The sequence below is a fragment of the Phyllopteryx taeniolatus genome, chromosome 18, assembly GCF_024500385.1.
Source record: "Phyllopteryx taeniolatus isolate TA_2022b chromosome 18, UOR_Ptae_1.2, whole genome shotgun sequence".
Lineage (NCBI taxonomy): Eukaryota > Metazoa > Chordata > Actinopteri > Syngnathiformes > Syngnathidae > Phyllopteryx > Phyllopteryx taeniolatus.
The window spans coordinates 3,265,041-3,288,560 of NC_084519.1; the positions used below are offsets into that span (position 1 = coordinate 3,265,041).

The 23,520-nt window shown below is 47.7% G+C and overlaps 2 protein-coding genes and 2 long non-coding RNA genes across 6 annotated transcripts in view; 1 reads left to right on the forward strand and 3 right to left on the reverse strand.

Annotated features, from left to right (window-relative positions):
- LOC133467910 (uncharacterized) overlaps positions 1-23,520 on the forward strand; it is a 152,851-nt gene that overhangs the window by 21,547 nt on the left and 107,784 nt on the right. The window lies entirely within an intron of this gene.
- On the reverse strand, positions 2,147-3,994 carry LOC133467921 (uncharacterized). The gene is made up of 3 exons (XR_009785325.1): positions 3,863-3,994; positions 3,711-3,776; positions 2,147-2,466 (listed from the first exon to the last, which is right to left on the reverse strand). It is a non-coding gene; the product is annotated as an uncharacterized LOC133467921 (long non-coding RNA).
- LOC133467919 (hornerin-like) lies at positions 8,973-12,511 on the reverse strand. The gene is made up of 3 exons (XM_061753085.1): positions 12,406-12,511; positions 12,254-12,319; positions 8,973-9,985 (listed from the first exon to the last, which is right to left on the reverse strand). The coding sequence occupies exons 1-3, from the start codon at positions 12,458-12,460 to the stop codon at positions 8,988-8,990; spliced, it is 1,119 nt and encodes a 372-aa protein (XP_061609069.1). The 5' UTR covers positions 12,461-12,511; the 3' UTR covers positions 8,973-8,987.
- LOC133467922 (uncharacterized) lies at positions 21,386-21,916 on the reverse strand. Its single transcript, XR_009785326.1, has 2 exons — positions 21,539-21,916; positions 21,386-21,452 (listed from the first exon to the last, which is right to left on the reverse strand). It is a non-coding gene; the product is annotated as an uncharacterized LOC133467922 (long non-coding RNA).

Genomic DNA, 23,520 nt, shown 5'->3' on the forward strand with positions numbered 1-23,520 from the left:
AGCAGTTCAGAGTGCCCACCCTTTTTGGAGTCCTTGGAGGGGGTACTGGAGAGCGCTCCTGCTGGGGACTCCATCGTTCTGCTGGGGGACTTCAATGCTCACGTGGGCAATGACAGTGTCTTGGCGGAAATCCCCGAACTGTGAGGGATTCCGTCAAGCTGAAGGAGTCCTATCGGGTTTTTTTGGCCTGTGGGACTCCTGAGGCAGCTGATGGGTACCGGCTGGAAGCAGAGTCTGGGAACTTTGAGGAGAGTTACCCTATCTCTGGGGTTGAAGTCACAAAGGTGGTTAAAAAGCTCCTCGGTGGCAGGGCCCCAGGAGTGGGTGAGATCATCCCAGAGTGTCTAAAGGATGTTGTGGTGCTTTCCTGGTTGACACGCCTCTGCAACATCGCGTGGACATTGGGGACAGTGCCTCTGGATTGGCAGACTGGGGTGTTGGTCCCCCTTTTTAAGAAGGGGGACCGGAGGCTGTGTTCCAACTACAGGGGGGATCACACTCCTCCGCCTCCCTGGTAAGGTCTATGCAGGGGTGCTGGAGAGGAGGGTCCGTCGGGAAGTCAAATCTCAGATTCAGGAGGACCAGTGTTGTTTTCGTCCTGGCCCTGGAACAGTGGACCAGCTCTACAATCCTCGGCAGAGTCCTCGAGGGTGCATGGGAGTTCGCCCAACCAGTCTACATGAGTTTTGTGGACTTGGAGAAGGCGCTCGACCGTGTCCCTCGGGGAGTCCAGTGGAGGGTGCTTTGAGAGTATGGGTACCGAAACCCCTGATACGGGCTGTTCGGTTCCTGTACGACCGGAGTCAGAGTTTGGTCTGCATATCCGGCAGTAAGTCGGACTCATTCCCGGTGAGGGTTGGACTCCGCCAAAGCTGCCCTTTGTCACTCATTCTGTTCATTACTTTTATGGACAGAATTTCTAGGCGCACCCGAGGCGTAGAGGGGGTCCGGTTTGATGGCCTCAGTATTGCATCTCTGCTTTTTGCAGATGATGTGGTTCTGTTGGCTGCATCAAGCTGTGACCTCCAACTGGAGCATTTCGCAGCAGTGTGAAGCCGTTGTGATGAGAATCAGCACCTCCAAATTTGAGACCATGGTCCTCAGTTGGAAAAGGGTGGCGTGCCTTCTCCAGGTCAGGGATGAGATCCTGCCCCAAGTGGAGGAGATCAAGTATCTTAGAGTCTTGTTCACGAGTGAGGGAAGAATGGAACGGGAGATCGACAGGCGGATCGGTGCAGCGTCTGCAGTGATGCAGACTTTGTATCGGTCCGTTGGGGTAAAGGAGCTAAGCCGAAAGACGAAGCTCTCAATTTACCGGTCGATCTACGTTCCTACCCTCACCTATGGTCACGAGCTGTGGGTCATGACCAAAAGAACAAGATCCCGGATACAAGCGGCCGAAATGACTTTCCTCCGCAGGGTGTCCGGGCTTTCCCTTAGAGATAGGGTGAGAAGCTCAGTCATCCGGGAGGCTCTCAGAGTCACTGCTCCATCTGATTCGCATGCCTCCCCGGTACGTCCCACCGGGAGGAGACCCAGGACACGCTGGAGAGACTACGTCCTTCGGCTGGCCTGGGAACACTTCGGGATCCCCCCGGAAGAGCTGGATGAAGTGGCTGGGGAGAGGGAAGTCTGGGCATCCCTGCTAAAGCTACTGCAGCCACGACCCGGATAAGCGGTAGGAAAATGTTTTTATGGATTTTCATAGAGAATGCATTTGGGATTAGCTTTTGAAGTTGGTAAGTGAAAAATGCAGTGTAACAATGATTTGAGTCAATTCTTTTCCAAAATGAGTGTTTTAAGAGGAGGATGCCATTTGTGTGGCACAGCTTGAAACAGGCATCAGGTGGACATGGGCCACCAAAAAAAAAAAACAGAGCGGTGAAAATAAGGTTTTTCTGTGTGAAGATATATATATATTTTTTTTTGCACACTAGTCTCCCAGCTTGCTTAATTTGTTAAAATCTAAAAATATTCTCTGCGAGGGGTCCAGGAACCCCCCCAGCCCCAAAAATATTTTCTTTCATGCCTTTGGTGTTTGAGAACTAATATTGTAGTTTTCCACAATACTCCCATGTTCCTGTAGGCTCGTAGTCTTTAGCATACATTACTTGAACCAGTTTTTCAAAAAATAAAAAAAATAGTATGAAGGTAAAATGTTTTAATTGTCAGACATGTTACATGAAACTGAGATCAAGGCCTTCAATCATGCTGCAGCCATCAAGACAACGGTACACGGCAAACATTCACAGTGAAGACACCGTCTGTTGAGTCACCATCATCCATTCTGATAGCTGTTGCTCATGTCAGATGTGAAGATTCTCACTCTGGTTGAAGAAGTCGTTCTGTTGGCCCTTGCCACTCGTGTTGCGGCTCTTCTGGTCGTGCCTGAAGGCGTCGTTCTGTTGGCCCTTTCCGCTCATGTTGTGGCTCGGCTGGTCTCTGACCCCTCTTTTCAAATAACACCTTTATCCAAATGAATATACACATGTGAGAGGTAGAACAATTAAATGCACTTCATCTTGCTGGCAGGTGGTAAAATAAACTGTGCATTCACCAGGCCAATATACCCACTAAAATTTGAATTTCAAGCAAACTGAGCAAGGCAGTCATTGCAAGGCAGATGCTTCCGCAGCCCCACACAGAAGTTTGGAGTAACTAACTTTTATGAAGTATGGCAGAAACTGCATACAACTCAGAAGTGGGAGAATACTGTATCTTTTGGCAATGGCCAAAACAATTGCCCAGTGATAACGTTGGGGGTCCCCTTCCATACTCTCTAAGATTTTAAAACCGTGACAAAATGTTTGCCATGTATGGTGAAAGCCAGGCTATGTGGTTTTTGTTGGTTACACTAGACCAGTGACTTCCAACCTTTATGAAGCCAAGGCACATTCTACAATTGAAATATCTCACAGCACACCAAACAAAAATGTCAGAAAAAGTAGATCCATTACTGTATATACTTACTGTCATCTAATAGAAGAGCATTTATTCATTGTGTCTGTCACTGTGCCTCACTGGCATAAATAGATGAATAAAGAAACATTTCTTGGAAATAATTGTTTGAGAAAGTTAAAAAATAAAAAAAATAAAAATTTAAAAACAATTCCCATAGCACACCTGAACAGTGCTCACAGTACACTGATGTGCCCGGCACACTGGTTTGTAATCACTGCACTTGAACAATAAATTATGTTGGGCAATATCTGAAATTTGAACATTATGTCTCAAGCTCTGATTTACAAAAAAATGTTATAATTATTATTATTTTTTTTTTTTTACTTAATACTTCTGCTCAGGTGGTTATTTGGAGTACTTTTTACATTTGATTTATTTAGCATTTACTCAAATACATTTCGACTACTTTGCTCATAGAACTGAAGCTCAGTAATTAACTAAACAGGCTGACATTTAACACCAAGTAAATTAAAAAGTGAACTATTCAGTGCAACACACACACACTTTCCTAAAGTAAAATGGGTACCTTGGCTCAATTTAAGGTTGTGAAAATAGAGTCCAAAACAAAGACTGGAGAAGTTCCAAAAACTCAAGTGAAACATCAGTGAGGCACATCTGTATCAAATAAACCAAGTCTTAAGATCACAAACAGATCTCACCCAAAGATAGCTAGGACAGACTCCAGCATGCCCACAACCCTAGTGATGATAAGCAGTATAGAAAATAGATTGATGGAATAATGCTCCCACCTGGAACACCTTTTTGAACCAGAGCATTGGATGCACCTTGTTTAACCCCAGCTGTAAAACAAAGGCCTGCAGACACAAACTCATTTCAGTATTTAGAAATGCAAACGTTCTGTTTCCAACACAAATATAGTTCAAGAAATGCTAATAACCACCATTATCCATCAAGACAGCATGCACCAAAACAACCACGAGCCAAACAACAGCCATCACTTCAGTGACAGTTGTTAAGAGGACTGACTCGAGGAGCTTTTATAGCAGGTGACAAGAGACCACAGCTGGTGCTCGTTGGCTCTAATTAGCACGAGCCATGCCGATTCAACATAAAAAAAAATAAAAATAAATTCTACCCCAAAGGATACAGATTTACATATATGTTGAGCTCCTGGCTATTCTATGAATATATCCAACACAAAGTATATTTATCGGCCAAAGACATTTAGATTTTCTCTTTCAAGAATTGGATTCTGCATTTGATAAAAACCTGAAAAAAAGTAAACAAAGTTGCAAGCATTTTTGTGAGTTAAATTATAGTCGAGGAAGCATGGTAATGTAGAGCATACATGCAAATCAGTCGCCTTTCGGTGAAATTCGCTGTTTTGAACTCAGAATAGGCCATTTTCAAAGCTGTTTAGACTGCACAGACTGGAGTGTCTTTGAAAATTCAGCTGACAGCCTGGATGAATATACGGACACTGTTACATCCTATATCAGTTTCTGTGAAGATCTGTGTGTACCAACAAAATCATTTTGCACATTCAACAACAACAAGCCGTGGTTCACTGCTAAACTTAAGCATCTTCGCCAAGCTAAGGAGGATGCATATCAGAGCGGGGACAGGGCCCTGCATAATCGAACAAGAAACCAGCTGACAAAAGAAATTAACATTGCAAATAGGAACTATGCAGCAAAGTTGGAAAAAAAAGTTTAGCGCAAACGACTCTAAATCAGTCTGCATGCATTCCAATCGCTGACAAATTACAAACGACGATCCCCCCAAGCTGAGAACAATAGCACACAAGCCAATGACTTGAATACCTTCTACTGCAGATTTGAAAAGGACAGTTTCACACCCCACACCCACCCGGCCGCACCCCCGACCACAATCACACCTCTGACTTCTGCGTTAACCATCCACGAACAGCATGCGAGACGCATCTTCAAACAACAAAAGATTTACAAAGCGGCAGGCCCAGACCATGTGTCCCCATCCTGCCTCAAAGTCTGCGCGGACCAGCTCGCTCCAGTCTTCACTCAGATCTTCAATAGATCTCTGGAACTGTGCGAAGTTCCATCCTGTTTCAAACGCTCCACCATCATTCCAGTCCCCAAGAAACCTGCAATCTCGGGTCTAAATGACTACAGGCCTGTCGCTTTGACATCTGTGGTCATGAAGTCCTTTGAACGTCTTGTGCTGGACCACCTCAAGAGTGTCACAGGTCCCCTGCTGGACCCCCTGCAGTTTGCCTACCAAGCGAACAGGTCTGCGGATGATGCAGTCAACATGGGACTGCACTTCATCCTAGAACACCTCGACAGTGCAGGGACCTACGCGAGGATCCTGTTCGTGGAGTTCAGCTCAGCGTTCAACACCATCATCCCTGAACTCCTTTCATCCAAGCTTCTCCAGCTCAGCGTCTCACCTGCCATCTGCCAGTGGATTTACAGCTTTCTGACGGGCAGGACACAGCAGGTGAGGCTGGGGGAGGCCACCTCATCCACATGCAGCATCAGCACTGGGGCGCCCCAAGGTTGTGTCCTCTCTCTGCTGCTCTTCTCTCTCGACACGAACGACTGCACCTCAGCGCACCCGACTGTCAAACTCTTGAGTCTGCATATCGACAGGAAGCGGAGCGGCTGGAGCTGTGGTGCAGCCGACACAACCTGGAGCTGAACACGCTCAAGACTGTAGAGATGATCGTGGACTTCAGGAGGCATCCTTCGCCACAGCTGCCCCTCACGTTGTCCAGCTGCCTTGTGTCAACCGTCGAGACCTTCACGTTCCTGGGCATTACAGTCTCTCAGGACCTGAAGTGGGCAACCAACATCAACTCCGTCCTCAAAAAGGCCCAGCAGAGGATGTATTTCTTGCGGCTTCTGAGAAAGCACGGCCTGCCACCGGAGCTGCTGAGACAGTTCTACACAGCGGTCATCGAATCAGTCCTGTGTTCTTCCATCACAGTCTGGTTTGCTGCTACAAAAAAGGACAAACTCCGACTGCAACGGACAATCAAAACTGCTGAAAGGATTGTCGGTACCCCCCTACCCACCATTGAGGACTTGCACGCTGCCAGAACTAAGACAAGGGTGTGCAAAATCCGCTCTGACCCTCCGCACCCTGGTCACCAGCTCTTCCAGCACCTTCCCTCAGGTAGGCGCTACCGATCAATGCAAAATAGAACTAGTAGAGATTCCAACAGCTTCTTCCCTCTTGCGATCAACTTCTTAAACACCTAACCTACAATTCCATTACAACATGGTGGCAATTTTTTGACTTGAGTTCGTTGTCACATTTCTGTGGGGCCAATTATGTATTACTCGTGCACTCACTGTAGTTGTCTCGCCATGCTGCACTATTTGCATACACTGGCCACTAATGCCAGAGTAGCATCTGCTCCATTTGCACACTGATTGAGGAGTATCTGTAACATTTCCACAACCATTGTCCCAGATTATCGCACTACTCGTCACTTTAAACCGCATACACTCCTTGAAGTCTCAGCGCCCTTTGCACAATGGTCATTGCACCGGACTATTGCAATATTAGTCATTTGAACTGCTCTAAGTGCTAGAGGACATCTTTTTGCACAATTGTCAAAAAAAAAAAATTATAATTTACCGGCATTACCAGATAACGAGCAACCCTTTACTGCTCAGTGACATGTTATTTTTTTGTCAATGTCTTTCTGTCTCCAAAGTGTTCTGTAAATTGACTGTCTGTTGTCGTACTTGAGGGGCTACAACTACCGGAGACAAATTCCTTGTGTGTTTTTGTACATACTTGGCAAATAAAGATGATTCTGATTTATGTGAATCATATAGATCCGATGAATTTTTCCTGGGGGGTAGTCGCTGTCATTATATGCTGTTTTGTATTCCTTGAACACTGGCAGGTAGATCCATTCCACACACAGATGTAATTGTGAATATTACTCTGCGGTGGACTAATATGTGAGCACATTGGCCTGAGGTTCCGCCTGTGCGCTCGTCCTTTGGATAAGTCACTCATGATAGGCACGGCAGTTCTTTTGATTGTCCTGAATCATTCAAATGATCCATCCATCAATTTTCTGAGCCGCTTATCCCCACAAGGGTCGTGGGAGTGCTGAAGGTTATCCCAGCTATCATCGGGCATGAGGCGGGGTACACCCTGAACTGGTTGCCAGCCAATCGCAGGGCACACATAAACAGCAACATCAGTTTGTGTACATTCACATTTTATTTTGCATTTAATTTTTTATTGATGTTCATGCTGTAGTAAAAACAAAAACAATCTTGTTACTCACTATTTACTCTACTGAATATTTTCTCTTTTTACTCTTACTCAAGTCATTTTTTGGAGGACTACTATTTACTTGGTGGACGACTGGTTAGCACATCTGCCTCACAGTTCTGAGGACCGTGTTCAAATCCTGGCCCTGCCTGTGTGGAGTTTGCATCTTCTCCCCGTGCCTATGTGGGCTTTCTCCAGGCACGCCGGTTTCCTCCCACGTACCAAAAACATGCATGGTAGGTTGATTAAAGACTCCAAATAACCTGGAGGTGAATGTGAATGGTTGCTTCTATGTGCCCTGCAATTGACTGGTGACCAGTTCAGGGTGTACCACACCTCTCACCCGAAGATAGCTGGGGGAGGCTCCAGCACACCCGCGACCCTAGTGAGGAGCAGCAGTATGGAAAATTAAATGGCTGGATAATATTTACTTAAGTCACATTGTCAAGTAACAGTACACTTACTTGAGGACAATGTTTAACTACTCTACCCACCTCTGGAGCGGACATCCGCTATTGCAACTCTTACGTTTAAGCAACAATTTTGCTCACCAGATCAGACAGTGTCGTATCTGTTGCGCTGGTCTTTTCGCATTGAGGTGCTGCGGCTCGTGGCACTGGTTGTGGTCCCAAGTGGAACCTCGAAGCACACGTTACATCGGCGAAGAGTCTTTCCGCTAGTACATTTTGTCTTCATTAGGAAACGCGGCTACAGTTACCTTAATTTTACTCATGTTAGTGTTAAACATTAAGCGATGGAGCTCTAAGAATTGTGTCACAACAGAATGAACTTCAAATTCAGAAATGGCCAATAAAAACTGAAACGCATTGGATTTAATATTTTACGGGAGGATGCATTTGGGATTAGCTTTTGAAGTTGGTAATAGTGAAAAAATGACCTGGAACAATGATTTGAGCCAATTCTTTTCCAGAATGAGTGCTTAAAGAGGATGCCATTTGTGTGGCACAGCTCTAAGCAGGCATCAGGTGCAGGTGGAGATTGGCCTGGCTCATGCTGGAGGCCAGAACAAAAATATAAGACAAATAAAATTTTAAGTTTGTAAATCAACATGTACTTGAGCAGTGTAATTAAAGCTTCTCTGCACGAAAATTAATAATTTTTGCCTTATTGTACTCTCGCCTCTTCCAGATTGCTTAATTTAAAATCCAAAAATATTCTCTGCAAGGACTCAGTGATCCCCCCCAAAATATTTTGTCACCTTTTTCATGCCCTTGGCATTTGCAAACTGATATAGTATTCATTTTATACTGAAACATTTCCACAATACTCCCATCTTCCTGGAGGCTAGTATTCTTTTTAGCATACACAATCACTTGAAACAGTTTTTCCCAAAAATAGTATTAAGGTAAAAAGTTTTAATTGTCAGACAGATGTTGCATGAAACAGAACAATGCCTTCAATCATGCTGCAGCCATCAAGACAAATTCACTCTGGTTGTGGTGGAAGGAGTCGTTCTGTTGGCCCTTGCCGCTCATGTTGTGGCTCGGTTGGTCATGGCTGAAGGAGTCGTTCTGTTGGCCCTTGCCGCTCATGTTGTGGCTCGGCTGGTCGTGGCTAAAGGCGTCGTTCTGTTGGCCCTTGCCGCTCATGTTGTGGCTCGGCTGGTCGTGGCTGAAGGAGTCGTTCTGTTGGCCCTTGCCGCTCATGTGGCTCGGCTGGTCGTAGTTGAAGGAGTCGTTCTGTTGGCCCTTGCCGCTCATGTGGCTCGGCAGGTCGTGGCTGAAGGCGTCGTTCTTTTGGCCCTTGCCGCTCATGTTGTGGCTCGGCTAGTCGTGGCTGAAGGAGTCGTTCTGTTGGCCCTTGCCGCTCATGTTGCGGCTCAGCTGGTCGTGGCTGAAGGCGTCGTTCTTTTGGCTCTTGCCGCTCATGTTGTGGCTCGGCTGGTCGTGGCTGAAGGCGTCGTTCTGTTGGCCCTTGCCGCTCATATTGTGGCTCGGCTGGTCGTGGCTGAAGTAGTGGTTCTGTTGGCCCTTGCCGCTCATGTTGTGGCTCGGCTGGTCGTGGCTGAAGGCGTCGTTCTTTTGGCCCTTGCCGCTCATGTTGTGGCTCGGCTGGTCGTGGCTGAAGGCGTTGTTCTTTTGGCCCTTGCCGCTCACGTTGTGGCTCGGCGGGCCGTGGCTGAAGGCGTCGTTCTGTTGGCCCTTGCCGCTCATGTGGCTCGGCTGGTCGTGGCTGAAGGCGTCATTCTTTTGGCCCTTGCCGCCTTTGTTGTGGCTCGGCTGGTCGTGGCTGAAGGCGTCGTTCTTTTGGCCCTTGCCGCTCATGTTGTGGCTCGGCTGGTCGTGGCTGAAGTAGTCGTTCTGTTGGCCCTTGCCGCTCATGTTGTGGCTCGGCTGGTCGTGGCTGAAGGAGTCATTCTTTTGGCCCTTGCCGCTCATGTTGTGGCTCGGCTGGTCGTGGCTGAAGGAGTCGTTCTGTTGGCCCTTGCCGCTCATGTTGTGGCTCGGCTGGTCGTGGCTGAAGGTGTCATTCTTTTGGCCCTTGCCGCTCATGTTTTGGCTCGGCTGGTCGTGGCTGAAGGCGTCGTTCTTTTGGCCCTTGGCACTCATGTTGTGGCTCGGCTGGTCGTGGCTGAAGGCGTCGTTCTTTTGGCCCTTGCCGCTCATGTTATGGCTCGGCTGGTCGTGGCTGAAGGAGTCGTTCTTTTGGCCCTTGCCGCTCTTGTGGCTGTAGGAGTCGTTCTGTTGGCCCTTGCCGCTCATGTTGTGGCCGAAGAAGTCGTTCTTCACATTGTCGCTCACATCGTCATCAAGTCCCATTTGTCCTTCAACGCCCAACAAGGGAGAAAAATCCTACATTAGTTGTCAGTCAAAATTAAGAGTGATAGACTAAAGCAGTTTTTCTCCAACAACTGCCATCCATTTGTTAAATCTATGTAAAGGATTCATCTAACTAAGGGCACACGAACTCATGACCTTTGCATTCCGACCCCTGAACCCTAAGCCAACAGACCAGGCCTACAAACCACTGGACATTTTAATTCAAGTGTACCAGTAAAACTAGATAAACCCCCACCCCCCCAGTGACTTCACGATAAAGACCTTTCAGTGTGGATAGCTAAATGACCGAAACTCTGAAAACCTCATGACCAAAGTGGCAGTTCAGAATAATGGACAATGGATTAGTTAAACTGGCCTTCCATGAACCCACTGGAGAGTTTGAAGAGGCCCTGTGGTGACATTTTAACCTCCAGTAAGGTTACTTACTGTGAAGCAGCAGATCTGGGATCAGCTGTGGAGCACGAGTGAAGCCTGCTCGTACTTAAGAGTCACTGCAAGCTGAATTCCATTGACTGCAATATTTAGTGCATTAAATTCCTGCTTTCAAACATAAACGCTGCATGAATGTTCCAAGCTTATATCGTGACGTCAATTACCGTTTCTTATACATGTCTACTGCCAAGTCTAAAAAGAACATGTTTTAGCTCAGATGACACGGCTGTCAATCATGGAACCTAAGTGACATGCTCCACCAAACAAAGGAAACTATCATTGCATTCGTTAACGATTTTGTGTGAGACAATGCAAAAGCTGGGAATTATTTTGATGTGCTGGGTTTTAACCCACAAGTTTAGGATAAAATTCAGTAGTAGTTGTTTATTCTCCCACACTGGTCTTTTGTCCCCTTCTTAAAAAGGTGAAAAAGCCATGACTTCTCACCTGGCTCTCGTTTCCCTGCTAAGCTCAAAAACCTTGGCGCCACCCAAAACCCCCTCTACCCCCTTACCCCACGAGGGTGGCAGAGCCACATGGGCTCGGCCTGACAAAACCCTTCCCAGCCGATTAAACACTCCAGGCCAAAGAACGATCATCCTATTGAATGTAGCAAACATTCTAGAGAACAGAGAGACATGGGGCCCTATATGAGATACAGCTTTGATTGCAACATTTGCTTCAATTATCGCAGAAGTAAACAGGAGTTTTAGCATTTTAAAATTGCTAAAAATGTGTAACGAGAACTACGTACTGTTGAATTGTGAATACATAGCGCTAAGCTTTTACACAATTGTGTTCTGTATCTTTTGGTTGTGGCCAAAACAATTGCCCAGTGATAACGTTGGGGTCCCCTTCCATACTATGTAAGATTGTAAAACCGTGACAAAATGTTTGCCATGTATAGTGAAAGCAGGGCTATGTGGTTTACATTGGTTACGCTTGACCAGTGACTTGCAACCTTTATGAAGCCAAGGAACATTTTACAATTTAAATATTTCACAGCACACCAAACAAAAATGTAAGAAAAAGTAGATCCATTACTGTTTATACTTACTGTCATCTAATAGAAGAGCATTTATTCATTGCGTCTGTCACTATTCCTCACTGGCATAAATAGAAGAATAAAGAAACATTTCTTGGAAATAATTTTAAAATAAGTTTAAAAAAAAAAATGTAAACAAAAATTCCCATAGCACACCTGAACAGTGCTCACAGAACACCAATGTGCCCGGCACACTGGTTTGGCTCAATTCCAGGTTGTGAAAATAGAGTCCAAAACAAAGACTGGAGAAGTTCCAAAAACTCAAGTGAAACATCAGTGAGGCACATCTGTATCAAATAAACCAAGTCTTAAGATCACAAACAGATCTCACCCAAAGATAGCTAGGATAGACTACAGCATGCCCACAACCCTAGAAGAAGAAGAATCATCTTTTATTGTCATGAACATGCATGCATGCACACAAAATTTGTTCTCTGCATTTAACCCATCACAGTGAACACATACACATGTTAGTGGAACACACTGGAGCAGGGGGCAGCTGAAGCGCCCGGGGAGCATTTCGGGGTATCAGTGTCTTGCTCAAGGACACCACAGCCGTGAGTCCAGGGGATGTTGGCGGATGGTCCAGTCGGGGTTTTGAACCTAGGTCCCCCACGGTGGCAGGCGATGATCTTAACCATTGGGCCACGGCTGCCCGTAAAGGGATTCGAACCCTAGTCCTTCCGGACCAAAGTCAACGTCTTAGAGAACTCGACAAACCGAGCTTGTGATGATAAGCAGTATAGAAAATAGATTGATGGAATAATGCTCCCACCTGGAACACCTTTTTGAACCAGAGCATTGGATGGACCTTGTTTAACCCCAGCTGTAAAACAAAGGCCTGCAGACACAAACTCATTTCAGTATTTAGAGATGCAAACATTCTGTTTCCAACACAAATATGGTTCAAGAAATTCTAATAACCACCTTTATCCATCAAGACGGCATGCACCAAAACAACCACGAGCCAAACAACAGCCATCACTTCAGTGACAGTTGTTAAGAGGACTGACTCGAGGAGCTTTTATAGCAGGTGACAAGAGACCACAGCTGGTGCTCACAAAGTATATTTATCGACCAAAGACATTTAGATTTTCTCTTTAAAGAATTGGATTCTGCATTTGATAAAAACCTGAAAAAAAGTAAACAAAGTTGCAAGCATTTTTGTGAGTCATGATTATAGTCCCCCTCCTTGAGCCGTCACCTTGTCGTGGTGGAGGGGTTTGTGTGTCCCAGTGATCCTAGGAGCTAAGTTGTCTGGGGCTTTATGCCCCTGGCAGGGTCACCCATGACAAACAGGTCCTAGGTGAGGGACCAGACAAAGCACGGCTCAAAGACCCCTAATGATGACGACAAACAATGGACTTCGTTTTCCCTTGCCCGGACGCGGGCCACCGGGGCCCCCCGCTGGAGCCAGGCCTGGTGGTGGGGCTCGAAGGCGAGCGCCTGGTGGCCGGGCCTGCACCCATGGGGTCCGGCCGGGCACAGCCCGAAAGGGTAACGTGGGTCCCCCTTCCCATGGGCTCACCACCTGTGGGAGGGGCCATAGGGGTCGGGTGCAGTGTGAGCCGGGCGGTGGCCGAAGGCGGGGACCTTGGCGATCCGATCCCCGGCTACAGAAGCTGGCTCTAGGGACGTGGAATGTCACCTCTCTGGCAGGGAAGGAGCCCGAGCTGGTGTGTGAGGTCGAGAAGTTCCGACTCGATATAGTCGGAGTCGCCTCCACACACACCTGGGGCTCTGGTACCAGTCCTCTCGAGAGGGGTTGGACTCTCTTCCACTCTGGAGTTGCCCATGGTGAGAGGCGCCGAGCAGGTGTGGGTATACTTATTGCCCCCCGGCTCGGCGCCTGTACGTTGGGGTTCACCCCGGTGGACGAGAGGGTAGCCTCCCTCCGCCTTCGGGTGGGGGGACGGGTCCTGACTGTTGTTTGTGCCTATGCACCAAACAGCAGTTCAGAGTACCCACCCTTTTTGGAGTCCTTGGAGGGGGTGCTGGAGAGCGCTCCCGCTGGGGACTCCATTGTTCTGTTGGGGGACTTCAATGCTCACGTGGGCAATGACAGTGAGACCTGGAAGGACGCGATTGGGAGGAACGGCCCCCCCCGATCAGAACCCGAGCGGTGTTCTGTTATTGGACTTCTGTGCTCGTCACGGATTGTCCATAACGAACACCATGTTCAAGCATAAGGGTGTCCACACGTGCACTTGGCACCAGGACACCCTAGGTCGCAGTTCGATGATCGACTTTGTGGTCGTGTCATCGGACTTGCGGCCGCATGTCTTGGACACTCGGGTGAAGAGAGGGGCGGAGCTGTCAACTGATCACCACCTGGTGGTGAGTTGGCTCCGATGGTGGGGGAAGATGCCGGTCCGACGTGGCAGGCCCAAACGTATTGTGAGGGTCTGCTGGGAACGTCTGGCAGAATCCCCTGTCAGAAGGAGTTTCAACTCCCACCTCCGACAGAACTTTGCTCATGTTCCGGGGGAGGCGGGGGACATCGAGTCCGAGTGGACCATGTTCCGCGCCTCCATTGCTGAGGCGGCCGACCGGAGCTGTGGCCGTAAGGTGGTCGGTGCCTGTCGTGGCGGCAATCCGCGAACCCGTTGGTGGACACCAACGGTGAGGGATGCCGTCAAGCTGAAGAAGGAGTCCTATCGGGCCTTTTTGTCCTGTGGGACTCCTGAGGCAGCTGATGGGTACCGGCTGGCCAAGCGGAATGCAGCTCTGGTGGTCGCTGAAGCAAAAACCCGGGCATGGGAGGAGTTCGGTGAGGCCATGGAGAAAGACTTCCGGACGGCTTCGAGGAAATTCTGGTCCACCATCCGACGTCTCAGGAGAGGAAAGCAGTGCACCACCAACACTGTGTATAGTGGGGATGGGGCGCTGCTGACCTCGACTCGGGACGTTGTGAGTCGGTGGGGAGAATACTTCGAAGACCTCCTCAATTCCACCGACACGCCTTCCCATGGGGAAGCAGAGTGTGAGTTCTCTGAGGCGGGCTCTCCTATCTCTGGGTTTGAGGTCACCGAGGTAGTTAAAAAGCTCCTCGGTGGCAGGGCCCCGGGGGTGGATGAGATTCGCCCGGAGTTCCTAAAGGCTCTGGATGTTGTGGGGCTGTCCTGGTTGACACGCCTCTGCAACATCGCGTGGACATCGGGGACAGTGCCTCTGGATTGGCAGACTGGGGTGGTGGTCCCCCTTTTTAAGAAGGGGGACCGGAGGGTGTGTTCCAACTACAGGGGGATCACACTGCTCAGCCTCCCTGGTAAGGTCTATTCAGGGGTGCTGGAGAGGAGGGTCCGTCGGGAAGTCGAATCTCAGATTCAGGAGGAGCAGTGTGGTTTTCGTCCTGGCCGTGGAACAGTGGACCAGCTCTACACCCTCGGCAGGGTCCTCGAGGGTGCATGGGAGTTCGCCCAACCAGTCTACATGTGTTTTGTGGACTTGGAGAAGGCGTTCGACCGTGTCCCTCGGGGAGTCCTGTGGAGAGTGCTTCGGGAGTATGGGGTACCGAACCCCCTGATACGGGCTGTTCGGTCCCTGTACGACCGGAGTCAGAGTTTGGTCCGCATATCCGGCAGTAAGTCGAACTCGTTCCCGGTGAGGGTTGGACTCCGCCAAGGCTGCCCTTTGTCGCCGATTCTGTTCATAACTTTTATGGACAGAATTTCTAGGCGCAGCCGAGGCGTAGAGGGGGTCCGGTTTGGTGGCCTCAGTATTGCATCTCTGCTTTTTGCAGATGATGTGGTTCTGTTGGCTTCATCAAGCCGTGACCTCCAACTCTCATTGGAGCAGTTCGCAGCCGAGTGTGAAGCGGCTGGGATGAGAATCAGCACCTCCAAATCTGAGACCATGGTCCTCAGTCGGGAAAGGGTGGCATGCCATCTCCAGGTCGGGGATGAGATCCTGCCCCAAGTGGAGGAATTCAAGTATCTTGGGGTCTTGTTCACGAGTGAGGGAAGAATGGAACGGGAGATCGACAGGCGGATCGGTGCAGCGTCTGCAGTGATGCGGACTTTGTATCGGTCCGTTGTGGTAAAGAAAGAGCTAAGCCGAAAGGCGAAGCTCTCAATTTACCGGTCGATCTTCGTTCCTACCCTCACCTATGGTCATGAGCTGTGGGTCGTGACCGAAAGAACAAGATCCCGGATACAAGCGGCCGAAATGAGTTTCCTCCGCAGGGTGTCCGGGCTCTCCCTTAGAGATAGGGTGAGAAGCTCGGTCATCCGGGAGGATCTCAGAGTAGAGCCGCTACTCCTCCGCATTGAGAGGAGCCAGATGAGGTGGCTGGGGCATCTGATTCGGATGCCTCCCGGACGCCTCCCTGGTGAGGTGTTCCGGGCATGTCCCACCGGGAGGAGACCCCGGGGACGACCCAGGACGCGCTGGAGAGACTACATCCTTCGGCTGGCCTGGGAACGCCTCGGGATCCCCCCGGAAGAGCTGGATGAAGTGGCTGGGGAGAGGGTAGTCTGGGCGTCCCTGCTGAAGCTACTGCCCCCGCGACCCGACCCGGATAAGCGGTAGAGAATGGATGGATGGATGGATGATTATAGTCGAGGAAGCATGGTAATGTATAGCATACATGCAAATCAGTCGCCTTTCGGTGAAATTCGCTGTTTTGAACTCAGAAAAGGCCATTTATGTATATCGTAAAGATCCGATGAATTTTTCCTGGGGGGTGGTCTCGGTCGCTGTCATCAAATGCTGTTTCGTATTCCTTGAACACTGGCAGGTAGATCCATTCCACACATCCGCCATCCACACACAGATGTAATTGTGAATATTACTCTGCGGCGGACTAATATGCGAGCACATTGGCCTGGGGTTCCGCCTGTGCGCCCGTGCTTTGGATAAGTAACTCATGATGGGCACGGCAGTTCTTTTGATTGTACTGAATCATTCGAATCATCCATCCATCCATTTTCTGAGCCGCTTCTCCTCACTCGGATCGCGGGCGTGCTGGAGCCTATCCCAGCTATCATCGGGCAGGAGGCGGGGTACACCCTGAACTGGTTGCCAGCCAATCGCAGGGCACACATAAACAGCAACATCAGTTTGTGTACATTCACATTTTATTTTGTATTAAATTTTTTATTGATGTTCATGCTGTAGTAAAAAATAAAAAAATCTTGTTACGATTTACTCAGTACTGAATATTTTCTCTTTTTACTCTTACTCAAGTAATTTTTTGGAGGACTATGATTTACTTGGTGGACGACTGTTTAGCACATCTGCCTCACAGTTCTGAGGACCGGGGTTCAAATCCAGGCCCTGCCTGTGTGGAGTTTCCATGTTCTCCCCGTGCCTATGTGGGCTTTCTCCAGGCATGCCAGTTTCCTCCCACATACTAAAAGCATGCATGGTAGGTTGATTGAAGACTCCAAATTGCCTGTAGGTGAACGTGAATGGTTGTTTCTATGTGCCCTGCAATTGACTGGTGACCAGTTCAGGGTGTACCACACCTCTCGCCCGAAGATAGCTGGGATAGGCTCCAGCATGCCCGCGACCCTTGTGAGGAGAAGCGGTATGGAAAATTAAATGGCTGGATAATATTTACTCAAGTCACATTGTCAAGTAACAGTACTCTTACTTGAGGACAATGTATAGCTACTCTACCCACCTCTGGAGCGGACAGCCGCTATTGCAACTCTTACGTTTAAGCAACAATTTTGCTCACCAGATCAGAAATGTCGTATTTGTTGCGCTGGTCTTTTCGCATTGAGGTGCTGCGGCTCGTGGCACTGGTTGTGGTCCCAAGTGGAACCTCGAAGCACACGTTACATCCGCGAAGAGCCTATCCACTAGTACATTTTTTCTCCATGAGGAAAAACAGATACAGTTACCTTAATTTTACTCATGTTAGTGTTTAACATTAAGCAATGGCGCTCTAAGGATTGTGTCACAACAGAATGAACTTCAAATTCAGAAATGGCCAATAAAAACTGTAACGCATTGTACTTATTTTCCGGGAGGATGCATTTGGGATTAGCTTTTGAAGTTGTAATAGTGAAAAAATGAAGTGGAACAATGATTTGAGCCAATTCTTTTCCAGAATGAGTGCTTAAAGAGGATGCCATTTGTGTGGCACAGCTTGAATCAGGCATCAGGTGGAGATTGCCCTGGCTCAAGCTGGAGGCCAGAACAAAAAAATAAGAAATTTAATTTTAAGTTTGTAAATAAACATGTACTTGAGCAGTGTAAATAAAATTTCTCGACACTTAATTTTTTTTTTGCCTCATCGTACCTCTTCCAGATTGCTTAATTTGTTCAAATCCAAAAATATTCTCTGCAAAGACTATGGGATCCCCCCCCCCCAAAATATTTTGTCACCTTTTTCATCCCCTTGGTATTTGCAAACTGAAGGATTCATTTTATACTGAAACATTTCCACAATACTCCCATGTACTTATATCTAGCATTCTTTTTAGCATACGCAATCACTTGAAACAGTTTTTCCCAAAAATAGTATTAAGGTAAAATGTTTTAATTGTCAGACAGATGTTAGATGAAACAGAACAATGCCTTCAATCATGCTACAACCATCAGGACAACTGTACACTTCAAACATTCACAGTGAACACACCATCATCCATTCTGTCATTCTGGTAGCTGTTGCTCATGTCATCAGACATTTGAAGATGCTCACTCTGGTCGTGGCTGAAGGCATCGTTCTGTTGGCCCTTGCCGCTCATGTTGTGGCTCGGCTGGTCGTGGCTGAAGGCGTCGTTCTGTTGGCCCTTGCCGCTCATGTTGTGGCTCGGCTGGTCGTGGCTGAAGGCGTCATTCTTCTGGCCCTTGCCACTCATGTTGTGGCTCGGCTGGTCGTGGCTGAAGGCGTCGTTCTTTTGGCCCTTGCCGCTCACGTTGTGGCTCGGCTGGTCGTGGCTGAAGGCGTCGTTCTTTTGGCCCTTGCCGCTCACGTTGTGGCTCGGCTGGTCGTGGCTGAAGGCGTCGTTCTTTTGGCCCTTGCCGCTCACGTTGTGGCTCGGCTGGTCGTGGCTGAAGGCGTCGTTCTTTTGGCCCTTGCCCCTCACGTTGTGGCTCGGCTGGTCGTGGCTGAAGGCGTCGTTCTTTTGGCCCTTGCCGCTCACGTTGTGGCTCGGCTGGTCGTGGCTGAAGGCGTCGTTCTTTTGGCCCTTGCCGCTCATGTTGTGGCTCGGCTGGTCGTGGCTGAAGGCGTCGTTCTTTTGGCCCTTGCCGCTCATGTTGTGGCTCGGCTGGTCGTGGCTGAAGGCGTCGTTCTTTTGGCCCTTGCCGCTCACGTTGTGGCTCGGCTGGTCGTGGCTGAAGGCGTCATTCTTTTGGCCCTTGCCGCTCACGTTGTGGCTCGGCTGGTCGTGGCTGAAGGCGTCGTTCTTTTGGCCCTTGCCGCTCATGTTGTGGCTCGGCTGGTCGTGGCTGAAGGCGTCGTTCTTTTGGCCCTTGCCGCTCATGTTGTGGCTCGGCTGGTCTGGTCGTGGCTGAAGTAGTCGTTCTGTTGGCCCTTGCCGCTCATGTTGTGGCTCAGCTGGTCGCGGCTGAAGGCGTCATTCTTTTGGCCCTTGCCGCTCATGTTGTGGCTCGGCTGGTCGTGGCTGAAGGCGTCGTTCTTTTGGCCCTTGCCGCTCATGTTGTGGCTCGGCTGGTCGTGGTTGAAGGCGTCGTTCTGTTGGCCCTTGCCGCTCATGTTCTGGCTCGGCTGGTCGTGGCTGAAGTAGTCGTTCTGTTGGCCCTTGCCGCTCATGTTGTGGCTCGGCTGGTCGTGGCTGAAGGCGTCATTCTTTTGGCCCTTGCCGCTCATGTTTTGGCTCGGCTGGTCGTGGCTGAAGGCGTCGTTCTTTTGGCCCTTGCCGCTCATGTTATGGCTCGGCTGGTCGTGGCTGAAGGAGTCGTTCTTTTGGCCCTTGCCGCTCTTGTGGCTGTAGGAGTCGTTCTGTTGGCCCTTGCCGCTCATGTTGTGGCCGAAGAAGTCGTTCTTCACATTGTCGCTCACATCGTCATCAAGTCCCATTTGTCCTTCAACGCCCCAACAAGGGAGAAAAATCCTACATTAGTTGTCAGTCAAAATTAAGAGTGATAGACTAAAGCAGTTTTTCTCCAACAACTGCCATCCATTTGTTAAATCTATGTTAAGGATTCATCTAACTAAGGGCACACGAACTCATGACCTTTGCATTCCGACCCCTGAACCCTAAGCCAACAGACCAGGCCTACAAACCACTGGACATTTTAACTCAAGTGTACCAGTAAAACTAGATAAACCCCCACCCCCCCAGTGACTTCACGATAGACCTTTCAGTGTGGATAGCTAAATGACCGAAACTCTGAAAACCTCATGACCAACGTGGCAGTTCAGAATAATGGGCAATGGATTAGTTAAACTGGCCTTCCATGAACCCACTGGAGAGTTTGAAGAGGCCCTGTGGTGACATTTTAACCTCCAGTAAGGTTACTTACTGTGAAGCAGCAGATCTGGGATCAGCTGTGGAGCACGAGTGAAGCCTGCTCGTACTTAAGAGTCACTGCAAGCTGAATTCCATTGACTGCAATATTTAGTGCATTAAATTCCTGCTTTCAAACAAACGCTGCATGAATGTTCCAAGCTTATATCGTGACGTCAATTACCGTTTCTTATACATGTCTACTGCCAAGTCTAAAAAGAACATGTTTTAGCTCAGATGACACGGCTGTCAATCATGGAACCTAAGTGACATGCTCCACCAAACAAAGGAAACTATCATTGCATTCGTTAACGATTTTGTGTGAGACAATGCAAAAGCTGGGAATTATTTTGATGTGCTGGGTTTTAACCCACAAGTTTAGGATGAAATTCAGTAGTAGTTGTTTATTCTCCCACACTGGTCTTTTGTCCCCTTCTTAAAAAGGTGAAAAAGCCATGACTTCTCACCTGGCTCTTGTTTCCCTGCTAAGCTCAAAAACCTTGGCGCCACCCAAAACCTCCTCTACCCCCTTACCCCACGAGGGTGGCAGAGCCACATGGGCTCGGCCTGACAAAACCCTTCCCAGCCGATTAAACACTCCAGGCCAAAGAACGATCATCCTATTGAATGTCACAAGCATTCTAGAGAAAAGAGAGACATGGGGCCCTATATGAGATACAGCTTTGATTGCAACATTTGCTTCAATTATCGCGGAAGTAAACAGGAGTTTTAGCATTTTAAAATTGCTAAAAATGTGTAACGAGAACTACGTACTGTTGAATTGTGAATACATAGCGCTAAGCTTTTACACAATTGTGTTCTGTATCTTTTGGTTGTGGCCAAAACAATTGCCCAATGATAACGTTGGGGTCCCCTTCCATACTATGTAAGATTGTAAAACCGTGACAAAATGTTTGCCATGTATAGTGAAAGCAGGGCTATGTGGTTTACATTGGTTACGCTTGACCAGTGACTTCCAACCTTTATGAAGCCAAGGAACATTTTACAATTTAAATATTTCACAGCACACCACACAAAAATGTAATAAAAAGTAGATCCATTACTGTTTATACTTACTGTCATCTAATAGAAGAGCATTTATTCATTGCGTCTGTCACTATGCCTCACTGGCATAAATAGAATAAAGAAACATTTCTTGGAAATAATTTTAAAATAAGTTTAAAAAAAAAATGTAAACAAAAATTCCCATAGCACACCTGAACAGTGCTCACAGAACACCAATGTGCCCGGCACACTGGTTTGGCTCAATTCCAGGTTGTGAAAATAGAGTCCAAAACAAAGAATGGCGAAGTTCCAAAAACTCAAGTGAAACATCAGTGAGGCACATCTGTATCAAATAAACCAAGTCTTAAGATCACAAACAGATCTCACCCAAAGATAGCTAGGATAGACTACAGCATGCCCACAACCCTAGTGACGATAAGCAGTATAGAAAATAGATTGATGGAATAATGCTCCCACCTGGAACACCTTTTTGAACCAGAGCATTGGATGGACCTTGTTTAACCCCAGCTGTAAAACAAAGGCCTGCAGACACAAACTCATTTCAGTATTTAGAGATGCAAACATTCTGTTTCCAACACAAATATGGTTCAAGAAATTCTAATAACTACCTTTATCCATCAAGACGGCATGCACCAAAACAACCACGAGCCAAACAACAGCCATAACTTCAGTGACAGTTGTTAAGAGGACTGACTCGAGGAGCTTTTATAGCAGGTGACAAGAGACCACAGCTGGTGCTCGTTGGCTCTAATTAGCACGAGCCATGCCGAGTCAACATAAATTTTTTTTTTAAAAATTCTACCCCAAAGGATACAGATTTACATATATGTTGAGCTCCTGGCTATTATATGAATATATCCAACACAAAGTATATTTATCAACCAAAGACATTTAGATTTTCTCTTTAAAGAATTGGATTCTGCATTTGATAAAAACCTGAAAAAAAGTAAACAAAGTTGCAAGCATTTTTGTGAGTCATGATTATAGTCGAGGAAGCATGGTAATGTATAGCATACATGCAAATCAGTCGCCTTTCGGTGAAAATCGCTGTTTTGAACTCAGAATAGGCCATTTATGTATATCGTATAGATCCGATGAATTTTTCCTGGGGGGTGGTCTCGGTCGCTGTCATCAAATGCTGTTTCGTATTCCTTGAACACTGGCAGGTAGATCCATTCCACACATCCACCATCCACACACAGATGTAATTGTGAATATTACTCTGCGGCGGACTAATATGCGAGCACATTGGCCTGGGGTTCCGCCTGTGCGCCCGTGCTTTGGATAAGTAACTCATGATGGGCACGGCAGTTCTTTTGATTGTACTGAATCATTCGAATCATCCATCCATCCATTTTCTGAGCCGCTTCTCCTCACTCGGATCGTGGGCGTGCTGGAGCCTATCCCAGCTATCATCGGGCAGGAGGGGGGGTACACCCTGAACTGGTTGCCAGCCAATCGCAGGGCACACATAAACAGCAACATCAGTTTGTGTACATTCACATTTTATTTTGTATTTAATTTTTTATTGATGTTCATGCTGTAGTAAAAAATAAAAAAATCTTGTTACGATTTACTCAGTACTGAATATTTTCTCTTTTTACTCTTACTCAAGTAATTTTTTGGAGGACTATGATTTACTTGGTGGACGACTGGTTAGCACATCTGCCTCACAGTTCTGAGGACCGGGGTTCAAATCCAGGCCCTGCCTGTGTGGAGTTTCCATGTTCTCCCCGTGCCTATGTGGGCTTTCTCCAGGCATGCCAGTTTCCTCCCACATACTAAAAGCATGCATGGTAGGTTGATTGAAGACTCCAAATTGCCTGTAGGTGAACGTGAATGGTTGTTTCTATGTGCCCTGCAATTGACTGGTGACCAGTTCAGGGTGTACCACACCTCTCGCCCGAAGATAGCTGGGATAGGCTCCAGCATGCCCGCGACCCTTGTGAGGAGAAGCGGTATGGAAAATTAAATGGCTGGATAATATTTACTCAAGTCACATTGTCAAGTAACAGTACTCTTACTTGAGGACAATGTATAGCTACTCTACCCACCTCTGGAGCGGACAGCCGCTATTGCAACTCTTACGTTTAAGCAACAATTTTGCTCACCAGATCAGAAATGTCGTATTTGTTGCGCTGGTCTTTTCGCATTGAGGTGCTGCGGCTCGTGGCACTGGTTGTGTTCCCAAGTGGAACCTCGAAGCACACGTTACATCGCGAAGAGTCTATCCACTAGTAAAATTTTTCTCCATGAGGAAAAACGGATACAGTTACCTTAATTTTACTCATGTTAGTGTTTAACATTAAGCAATGGAGCTCTAAGGATTGTGTCACAACAGAATGAACTTCAAATTCAGAAATGGCCAATAAAAACTGTAACGCATTGTACTTATTTTCCGGGAGGATGCATTTGGGATTAGCTTTTGAAGTTGTAATAGTGAAAAAATGAAGTGGAACAATGATTTGAGCCAATTCTTTTCCAGAATGAGAGTGCTTAAAGAGGATGCCATTTGTGTGGCACAGCTTGAAGCAGGCATCAGGTGGAGATTGCCCTGGCTCAAGCTGGAGGACAGAACAAAAAAATAAGA